We start from the raw sequence: 11110 nt of genomic DNA, 5'->3' as shown, positions 1-11110 counted from the left end.
TTGTTTTGCATTATTTAAACCAAATTGAACATGTTTCATTATTTATTTGAGGCTAAATTGATTTTATTGATGTATTATATTAAGTTAAAATAAGTGTTCATTCAGTATTGTTGTAATTGTCATTATTACAAAAAATAAATAAATCGGTATCGGCTTTTTTTGACCCCCCCCCCCCAATAATCGGTATCGGTGCTGAAAAATCATAATCGGTCAACCTCTAGTCAATATACTAGGTCATAAAATTCCATTGAGCCAACATTATGTTGGGTGGTTTGTGATTGGGCTGTAATGGGATCTTATGTTTTACAAATTGTGTTGCCAAAGTAGGCCGTTCATCTAATCTATTGGATGTTATGAGCGATTATCAAAATTATAACAGTCTCGAAGTATTTTTGGGTAAGGTATCCATCCTATTTAGGTAAACTGAGCATCTAGACTGTTGTGTTATCCATTACTATATGATATACTATACAGCTGACATGTTCAGTATGTAGCCTTCAAAATGATATGCATGGCCTGGTGAATGAAGAATAGCAATAGGTACAATCTTGCATTTATGGACTCTTGAGTAAAATCGGGCATATTGGATGTGTGTGGTCCCTCTTATTTTGATGTGTGAAAGTGTTTTTAGCAGAATTGTTTTTGTGTTTTGCTTCATTGACTACAAGATTGGATGGAGCCACAAAAGGCCACTGACTGTTGAGAGAGAACTAAAACAGTTTAACTGACAATCTTTCTAAAACAAACAAAGATCAGGTGGAGTCAAGCCACTCTAAGCAGAATATTGTCTTATAATGGAAACAATAGTGGGCTAGGATGGTTTGGCTGTGTAAAAGACTCTGTCTCCAGAACACTTATAGCTGCAGCATGGGTTTGAATCCGGCACTGCTATTTCAATAAACTCTCTCCTCTCTATCTCTTTCATATCAAATAAACATAAAATATGTGAGGACTATGCCTACAATAATAACAATAATAATAATTATTATTATTAATAAATTAATTCATAGGTTTACTTAATTCCGTTATACATAGTATTTTTAATTCTTATTATACCAATACAATAGGTTATCCAGTTATGACAATCTGGGTAGTAGAATATAAAATATAAATTCAAATTTGATTGAAATTATAGCTCATATTTTACAATGTAGCCTACCAATCATGTGCTGGCTCAAAACCCTGCATTTCATACGAAAATAGGTTTCGTTACAATGGGTCAAAGAAAACGTGGGGGAAAAAGCACACATTCATTCTTCATGTCTATATCCATCAAACGAAAGAAACAGTGCCAATAGCTCTATTTAGTCCCGCATGGGACGGTCGGGCAGCCCCGCTTTCTGTGCGTTTCGGCTTCTGGGGCTGCACTTCCTGGATTTTAGCGAGCCATTCCGCGCATCCATGTCCCATCGACGCTGCATGGTTTGTGGGTGTGTGGTATCTAGTGGAGAAGATCAAGAGCCTGTACATAATACCTACTATTCGCACACATGTATCCTTTATCAATGTAAAGCTTTATCTAGGAGAGACATCGATGCGCTTTGATTTGCCTTACAGGAGATGGTTCGGGACGGCGGCATTCAAGTTCGATTCAAACAGGTGGAATACAGTAGGTGTCAGGTGGAGTTGGAAGGAGGAAGGTATCACGACAGCACGGGCTTCTATCTATCCTTCTGACTAGTAGCGGACTTGTGCCATATATGGACTCTGTCTTATTATATAGCCTTATTTATGTAAAATAGGCTACCACGTTTTATTGTCTACTCCGGGACAGTAAAATTGTGATATTCAAACGGCGAATCTTTATTAGCTTGGAGACCATTGACACACAGGTGGGAGATACCCGTTTCGTAGGACGGCCCCTCTTTCAGTTCCTCAGCAGGATATGAGCTACTGACATTTGTTATTACCCTTTGGGACAGGAGGCGAACGGTTTCTGCTAACAGGTGTGAGAGAGAGCACACCAATCTTCATAGCCTGATACGGAATCCTTCCTCATTGTTCGCAGGAATATCAATCTCATATGTTGATCCCTTTCTAGCCAGGAGAGATACATTTAACGGTTCATTGAAACATACATCGAATAAAATAGTGTATTATTAGTGTTTGGAAATATTTTGAAGACCCCGTCCTCCTATTTAAAAGGACACGGGACATCAGAGAGAAACCATGTCAATGAAAAAACCCAGCTTGAATTTACCCAAAATGAGCAGAAACCCGGTAGTGTTGGAAGGAGAGATGTTCGGCGAATTTCAGGACTGGTGTCTCCGTACTTACGGGGACTCGGGTAAAACAAAGACAGTCACCCGGCGAAAATACAATAAGATTCTCCAGACCCTTTTACACACGGACGACTCGGACGCCGTCTACATCGAGAGCAACCACATCAACGCCAAATTCAAATTCTGGGTGAAGTCCAAAGGGTTCCAGGTCGGGACCATTCAAGGGGACCTGAACAAGAATGGAGCCACTGACATACCTGTCCTGTACGTCCCCATCAAGGTGACGGTTAGTAAATGTTCCTCTTTCATTACTGTGCGCGTAAATGTGTGTGTGGTCTATGATGCCCATATTTGCCCATATACATGTATGTATTGAGTCCTCGCACGCTGCCGTTGCTCTACCATAACTTTCCCTGGACCTTTGATCCACCCCAATAGTCCGTTCTTATCTTAAGATGGCACTCATTCATTCCTGTCCCTACTGTCATGGGCCAGGCAGTGCCACTATGCGTACAGCGCATCTATATTAAGCTACTACCCGGTTTACGCAAATAGCATCGCCCTGACAATAATGATAGACAATGATTTTTGCAGCAAAGACAAATTAGGCTAAAAGCTAATACCCAGAGACACCTGATGGCATGATAGTCAAGTGTGTGTGTGTGTGTGTGTGTGTTTGCTTGCTTGCAGGCGTCCAAGCCATATTGGTTTGACCGATTGCGTTTTGATGGTTGTCGTGCTGCTGAAGAGACTGGGTAGAGAGAGAAGGTATATAGAGATGCCCATCCCACCGCTAGCCCGTGTGCGCGCGTTTGTAGCTCACATTGGCAGCGGAGGGGGGCAAATGAAAAATAAATGATAAAATATTGGTAAAAAAAAAAATTCGTATGAGATATTTCATTTGCCAGTTCCCAATATTTACATTATTTTGTCCATTTATGTCTCAAATCAATTCAATTCCGTTAATGCTTAATTTCATATAGCCATTCTATGATAAATGTTAAAATATGTGATGCAGACATGGATACAGCTGACAAAAATGGAAGAACTTATTCCATTTCACCTTTGTGCCTGGTGTTAGAAAGTCATTCTAAAATTGCATTTGTGCAGCCTATTCTTTCAATGTTCTTCTAATAATGTTTATATTGAAAGTTGAGGGGGGTGAAGTGGCCTGAAAAGATAGACACCTGTGACTATAAATGACAATGTAAGCTCCATGCCAGTTTATCTAGATCCTGGTTCAGACAGGGACAGGACAACTAAAGATCATGCATCAACATCAAGGATTTACAGAGATGATTACACATTTCAAAGTCACCCGTTCACCTGCTGAGCTTGTCTAATGCACCTGTTTGCTGCTGCTTATTTACATGCCTCAGCATCTGAGTCACATGAAAAGGTTGTGCTCCTGTCTGCTCCCCTCTTGATAATGTGTCTGTCCTAGATTTGAGCAGGCTATTCTGAAACTGTCCATCTCTCTTTCCTCTTTCTCTCTCTCTCTCTCTCTATTTCTTTCCATCCTCTCCATTTCTTTCTTTCTTTCTTTCTTTCTTTCTTTCTTTCTACCTTTCTTTCTTTCTCTCTCTCCACATCTCCTTCTCTTCCTCTGAGCTGACTTCATTGAGGTTGGCTAAAAGGATTCAATGGAGAGTCTGGTCATCTATAGGGGACATGCTGCTAGACAAGTGCAGAGTCTGGTCATCTATAGGGGACATGCTGCTAAACAAGTGCAGAGTCTGGTCATCTATAGGGGACATGCTGCTAAACAAGTGCAGAGTCTGGTCATCTATAGGGGACATGCTGCTAGACAAGTGCAGAGTCTGGTCATCTATAGGGGACATGCTGCTAGACAAGTGCAGAGTCTGGTCATCTATAGGGGACATGCTGCTAGACAAGTGCAGAGTCTGGTCATCTATAGGGGACATGCTGCTAGACAAGTGCAGAGTCTGGTCATCTATAGGGGACATGCTGCTAGACAAGTGCAGAGTCTGGTCATCTATAGGGGACATGCTGCTAGACAAGTGCAGAGTCTGGTCATCTATAGGGGACATGCTGCTAGACAAGTGCAGAGTCTGGTCATCTATAGGGGACATGCTGCTAAACAAGTGCAGAGTCTGGTCATCTATAGGGGACATGCTGCTAAACAAGTGCAGAGTCTGGTCATCTATAGGGGACATGCTGCTAAACAAGTGCAGAGTCTGGTCATCTATAGGGGACATGCTGCTAAACAAGTGCAGAGTCTGGTCATCTATAGGGGACATGCTGCTAGACAAGTGCAGAGTCTGGTCATCTATAGGGGACATGCTGCTAGACAAGTGCAGAGTCTGGTCATCTATAGGGGACATGCTGCTAGACAAGTGCAGAGTCTGGTCATCTATAGGGGACATGCTGCTAGACAAGTGCGGAGTCTGTTATTTCCGTTCCAAACAGGGTCAAGGCTCTCTCTGATTGCTTTTGGACCTTTTGTAAATGGCCACTGTTGAAAGTTTCTCTGTAGAAAGATAGTATACAATACATGCCTTAAATATACTCAAAATACAATCACAAAAAGACATTAGTTACCCAGCTTTTGGCTACAGGCAGACAGACAGTCATATGACTTGTTGACTTGCTGAACTCCGATAGTAGGCTAATTTGTGCTTGCCGGATACAGAACATTTTTGAAGGAGCTGTTATTCTGCTCTCAGCTAAACACAGAGTCAACCCCACTCATTGCAGCGTCTTGGCAGAAGCTAAGGCAGAAGCGGTAAGTCTGCTTTTTGTCTTGAGGCAGCAGGGTCATATTTTGACTGACTGTGAGACACAGTTTGCTCTCACCCAGACCTGCTGCTATTTCATTTATTTCAGTGGGTCACGACAAGTGGAGCGTACTGTGGGTTTAATGCTGGAGAGATAGATCAATAGTGATGATGGAAACACAGTCTTGCCCCCTTCGGGGTTCTGTTAAGATGCGTGAGCTTTCACCCTCACTGCTTGTTTTCTATTGGAGGTTTTGACCACTTGTAAATTGGACTGTTAGTGTGTGTGTGGGTGTCTGTTTGTTTGTTTGTGGAAGGGAGGGTGAATGTGTGTTTTTGCTGGGTAAGTTGTTGTGTGAGATTCCCCAGTGAGCAGGTTGTAAATAGGTTGTAAATGTGTTCTAAGTGCCAGTAGTGCCATGGCATGGTAGGCAGTGTGTGGATGAATGAGGCCAGAGCACTGGAAAGCTGCCGGAGGCCTGGAGAAACCTGGAGGAGGACACCACACACACTGACCCCGCTCCCAACCTGTGTGCAAATGTGTGTGTGTGTGTGTGTGTGTACATGTGTGCATGCATGTTCGCACAACAGATTAGAGTGTGTGTTTTATGACGGACGAAAGTGTGTGTAAGTGTGTGTAATTCATTGTTTGTGCAACAGGCAGCCATGTAGTACTGCTCCTTCACTTCCTGTGTTGGCACATAATTATATGTCTGGACAGTGTGGATTATCTTCGGTAGGTTTTTATTAAACTGCTCTGAAGGATGGCATCACTCTAGTGTAGAAAATAGACTTCAGACTAATGTTTTTAGGAGAAGCAACCAGCCGTCAGATGGCAAATCAAAGACAGAAAAGGTTCCTCTAGCAGGAACTCTGTAAGAAATGTGACCTTTAGCAACCTTTAGCATGATAACAACAGAGGATAAGATCATCTGAATCAACACTTAGTGAAGGAAAAACAGGTGGCCTTTTCACATTCCTGACCCGAACCAAAGAATTACGAGCCAGCACAGTAGGATTCAGGTCGGCACGATAGTATGAAAAGGGTCCAGGTGTGATGTTATTAAGAGAGAGGGGGTTGAGACAGCAGGCCAGAGGTGTAGCACAGTAGCAGCACATTAAAAAACCAACAGACAAAGAGAGAGAGGAACAATGGGACATGCACGGCATTAGGAGGAGCGAGAACGAGGCAGCGAAAAAGAGAGAGAAAAATAGAGGGACAGAGAGAGAAAGAGGGGAAGAGAAAATAGTGTGTGTTGCTGAGAGGAAGCAGCACCACAGCTTAGCCATCACATGGAGTTGACACCAGCGTCTCGGCGGCTCCTATTAATAGGTCTTAACGCTTTTCTCTTTCCTCCACTGGCAGAGGGCCCTCTCTCTCTCGTTCTCTCTTCCTCCCTCTCTCGCTCTCTCTATCCCTCTATCTCTCTCGCTCTTCCTTCCCCCCCTCTCTCTCTTCCTCCCTCTCTCTCTCACCTGCTACTCCTGCTCTTAGAGAGGCCTGACTTGGCTAAGTGCAGTTTGATCAACTGTTGCTGCTCTGTGCCCATGCTCTTCTCAACACGCTGTCTGTCAGCTGCTCTGTCCCCATGCTCTTCTCAACACGCTGTCTGTCAGCTGCTCTGTGCCCATGCTCTTCTCAACACGCTGTCTGTCAGCTGCTCTGTGCCCATGCTCTTCTCAACACGCTGTCTGTCAGCTGCTCTGTGCCCATGCTCTTCTCAACACGCTGTCTGTTGCTGCTCTGTCCCCATGCTCTTCTCAACACGCTGTCTGTCAGCTGCTCTGTGCCCATGCTCTTCTCAACACGCTGTCTGTTGCTGCTCTGTGCCCATGCTCTTCTCAACACGCTGTCTGTTGCTGCTCTGTCCCCATGCTCTTCTCAACACGCTGTCTGTTGCTGCTCTGTGCCCATGCTCTTCTCAACACGCTGTCTGTTGCTGCTCTGTGCCCATGCTCTTCTCAACACGCTGTCTGTTGCTGCTCTGTGCCCATGCTCTTCTCAACACGCTGTCTGTTGCTGCTCTGTGCCCATGCTCTTCTCAACACGCTATCTGTTGCTGCTCTGTGCCCATGCTCTTCTCAACACGCTGTCTGTCAGCTGCTCTGTGCCCATGCTCTTCTCAACACGCTGTCTGTCAGCTGCTCTGTGCCCATGCTCTTCTCAACCCGCTGTCTGTTGCTGCTCTGTGCCCATGCTCTTCTCAACACGCTGTCTGTCAGCTGCTCTGTGCCCATGCTCTTCTCAACACGCTGTCTGTTGCTGCTCTGTGCCCATGCTCTTCTCAACACGCTGTCTGTCAGCTGCTCTGTGCCCATGCTCTTCTCAACACGCTGTCTGTCAGCTGCTCTGTGCCCATGCTCTTCTCAACACGCTGTCTGTCAGCTGCTCTGTGCCCATGCTCTTCTCAACACGCTGTCTGTCAGCTGCTCTGTGCCCATGCTCTTCTCAACACGCTGTCTGTCAGTTGCTCTGTCCCCATGCTCTTCTCAACACGCTGTCTGTTGCTGCTCTGTGCCCATGCTCTTCTCAACACGCTGTCTGTTGCTGCTCTGTGCCCATGCTCTTCTCAACACGCTGTCTGTTGCTGCTCTGTGCCCATGCTCTTCTCAACACGCTGTCTGTCAGTTGCTCTGTCCCCATGCTCTTCTCAACACGCTGTCTGTTGCTGCTCTGTGCCCATGCTCTTCTCAACACGCTGTCTGTTGCTGCTCTGTGCCCATGCTCTTCTCAACACGCTGTCTGTTGCTGCTCTGTGCCCATGCTCTTCTCAACACACTCTCTGTCAGCTGCTCTGTGCCCATGCTCTTCTCAACACGCTGTCTGTCAGCTGCTCTGTGCCCATGCTCTTCTCAACACACTGTCTGTCAGCTGCTCTGTCCCCATGCTCTTCTCAACACGCTGTCTGTTGCTGCTCTGTCCCCATGCTCTTCTCAACACGCTGTCGGTCAGCTGCTCTGTGCCCATGCCCTTCTCAACACGCTGTCTGTCAGCTGCTCTGTGCCCATGCTCTTCTCAACACGCTGTCTGTCAGCTGCTCTGTGCCCATGCTCTGCTCAACACGCTGTCTGTCAGCTGCTCTGTGCCCATGCTCTTCTCAACACGCTGTCTGTCAGCTGCTCTGTGCCCATGCTCTTCTCAACACGCTGTCGGTCAGCTGCTCTGTGCCCATGCTCTTCTCAACACGCTGTCTGTCAGCTGCTCTGTGCCCATGCTCTTCTCAACACACTGTCTGTTGCTGCTCTGTGCCCATGCTCTTCTCAACACGCTGTCTGTTGCTGCTCTGTGCCCATGCTCTTCTCAACACGCTGTCTGTTGCTGCTCTGTGCCCATGCTCTTCTCAACACGCTGTCTGTTGCTGCTCTGTCCCCATGCTCTTCTCAACACGCTGTCGGTCAGCTGCTCTGTGCCCATGCTCTTCTCAGCACACTGTCTGTCAGCTGCTCTGTGCCCATGCTCTTCTCAACACGCTGTCGGTCAGCTGCTCTGTGCCCATGCTCTTCTCAACACGCTGTCTGTCAGCTGCTCTGTGCCCATGCTCTTCTCAACACACTGTCTGTTGCTGCTCTGTGCCCATGCTCTTCTCAACACGCTGTCTGTTGCTGCTCTGTGCCCATGCTCTTCTCAACACGCTGTCTGTTGCTGCTCTGTCCCCATGCTCTTCTCAACACGCTGTCTGTCAGCTGCTCTGTGCCCATGCTCTTCTCAACACGCTGTCTGTCAGCTGCTCTGTGCCCATGCTCTTCTCAACACGCTGTCTGTCAGCTGCTCTGTGCCCATGCTCTTCTCAACACGCTGTCTGTCAGCTGAATTCTTTAACCTAAACCAGAGAGGGACGAGAGGATAGAGAGAAAGAGGGGACAGAAAAAAAGTGCAGTGTTCTGTTTATACAAAGACTTGAGTTATTGTATTTGGTCAAAGAAATTAGCAAGCTTTTTCATTCTCCTGGGGCCATATGTATCAAGTGTCTCAGAGTGCTGATCTAGGATCAGGTCCCCCATGTCCATTTTAATTGTATCCACTGTGATTTAAAAGGCAAAACTGATCCTAAATCATCACTCCTACTCTGAGACGCTTGATTCGGCCACAGTTTAGCTGTTCTCAGGTCAGGTATTAAGAGTAGGAGGGGAGCTCTACTGCAGTAGGAGTCAGTCAGAACGTTATTTAAGACGGTCAAACAAGATATTGTATGTCCGTGGAAATAGGAGACAGATGGACATCAATGAGGTTTCTGTGTTTGGCATCATGTGCAATTACCAGCAATAGAACAAATCTTTCCCCATAGGGTCACATGAGCGTCTGTCCCGGTCAGAGCCGTGTCCAGCAGCAGCCCCACACTACAGGGTCATGTTCATTAAGCACCAAACATAAGAAAATGGACTGACACAAGGACGGACAACCTGGAGTTGTCCAATAAGAAACATTCATTTTTTGTTTTCTGTTGCAAAAACGCTTCTTAACGTTTTCCGCTGGATGCCCTAATGAACAAAACCCATGGCTCAGTCACAACCCATCCTCTGCTCCCCTTCTGGGCTGAGGAGGAAAAACAGGATAATAGAAATAGACATACTGGAGTGTACAGCACAGGAAACTGAGATAGCTCTTACAGTATCAAATGTTTAAAGGGTTAGTTTGTGTGTCCTGTCTATTTTGCCCTGTCTGTGTAAAACTATCTGCCTGTTTTGTGTGTCTGTGTGTTTGAGGAGCTATTTGTGTGTTCATGTGTGATGTATGCTCATGTTGGGGGTGCGTGATGGGAGGATTCGCTGTGTGTTCTCTGTGTGTGTATCTACTTTCCACCCCTTCCTCTCCCTACTCCTATTTCCTCCTCCTCCTCCTCTCGCTGCCCTCCGTGGCGGCGACGTGTCGATGGCCTGGGGTTTAATGGTGGCCTGCCGGGGTAACTTAATTGGGACGGCCCCCTTATCAGACCTGGGATCTCTAATCTCAAAGGGCCCCTTATCCCGCAGAAATAAATAAGACTAAATTGACGTGAATGGGGAGGCCTTTGGTTGTGTGGCTCCTCCCCCCGCCCCTGCCCTCTGAGGCCCGGTGCGTCTGTTGGGGGGCAGTAGGAGGGCGGGGCCGGGGTGAAGCAGGGGGCATGCTCCCCTCTCCAAACCGAGGGGCTGTAGTCACAGCAGTCACCCAGTGAAAGTCACTCACAGCGGGGAAGAGCATGGCAGGGGGGTAGGGTTAGGGTTGGGTTGTGGAGCTGGAGGGGTTGAGGTGAAATGAAAGATTCCCTCATTGTGTCAGCTGTTGGTTTGTAGAGAAAACAAAAAGTCTACTATTTAACACTGTACTATTAATTGGTTAGAGGGCCTCAAATATCACATTCATTTGTCCACTGTATACATGAATCGTGCAATGTTGGTTCCTGTTTCAGTCAAGTCTTTGGTCACGTGTGTCAAATAAAAACACCCTAATGATTGGTTGACAATAGAGCATCCCACAATGCAGGTGTTGTCTGCAGGAGGAAGTTGGTGAAGAGAAACTGCAGAAACTTGCAGTCGACTGCAGTCAAAACTTCATGAGCTTTGATCACATGGTTTTTGTAAAGTTCATGCAGTTGTCATGTAGGCGCAAGTCGGAAAATGTTTATCCCCATAATGCAACAGACTTTGGAAGGCGGCGACCAATAATGCCCACTGACTTGACAAAAGTGATCCTCTCGAACGCGCGTTTTGATTTTTCAGGCTTGGCCCGCCTACCCAAACTTGTGATTATTTTGGGAGAGTTGTCTGTCTGATTAAGTATTATTTCATTTTTTAATGTCCAAGAGAATCCCGGTGTGGGATTTCCGAGACTACTACTGCCTATCACTAACTAACAGGGAAGAAATACAGCCTAAACATCCTTTTAATGACATTTTTTACTTTCTGTCCCTAAAAGAAATGATGTAAAAACTAAATAGAAATGTTTTATCAAACTAAAACTGAATAAAAACTAGTAAATCAAGTTGTAAAAGTAACTGAAACTAAACTGAATTTCAAATAAAGAATAGAAAACGAATAGAATTAAAAACACAAAACTAGAATAACCATGGTGTGAGTGTGTGGACAGCGATCTGCTGGCTGTGCAGCTGTAAATCGTTGACTGGCAGTAATTGTGTTACAGAGTGAGTGATGTAGGAGAGGAGAAAGGAG

At 45.9% G+C, this 11110-nt stretch overlaps 1 protein-coding gene across 3 annotated transcripts in view; it reads left to right on the top strand.

Moving 5' to 3' along the window:
- The first annotated feature begins 1252 nt into the window (after positions 1–1252).
- LOC115168283 (nucleolar protein 4-like) overlaps positions 1253–11110 on the top strand; it is a 161361-nt gene continuing 151503 nt past the window's right edge. Inside the window, exon 1 of one of the 3 annotated variants that reach the window (XM_029723415.1) lies at positions 1253–2508. In XM_029723415.1, coding sequence (XP_029579275.1) covers positions 2170–2508 — 339 coding nt within the window. In that variant the 5' untranslated portion in view covers positions 1253–2169. The remainder of the gene's footprint in view (positions 2509–11110) is intronic. The other 2 variants (XM_029723414.1, XM_029723413.1) reach the window with 2 other exon arrangements.

This window comes from Salmo trutta, chromosome 30 (genome assembly GCF_901001165.1).
Source record: "Salmo trutta chromosome 30, fSalTru1.1, whole genome shotgun sequence".
NCBI lineage: Eukaryota > Metazoa > Chordata > Actinopteri > Salmoniformes > Salmonidae > Salmo > Salmo trutta.
The sequence above is the reverse complement of the archived record's forward strand: the minus strand, read 5'-3'. Positions and strand labels throughout refer to the sequence as shown.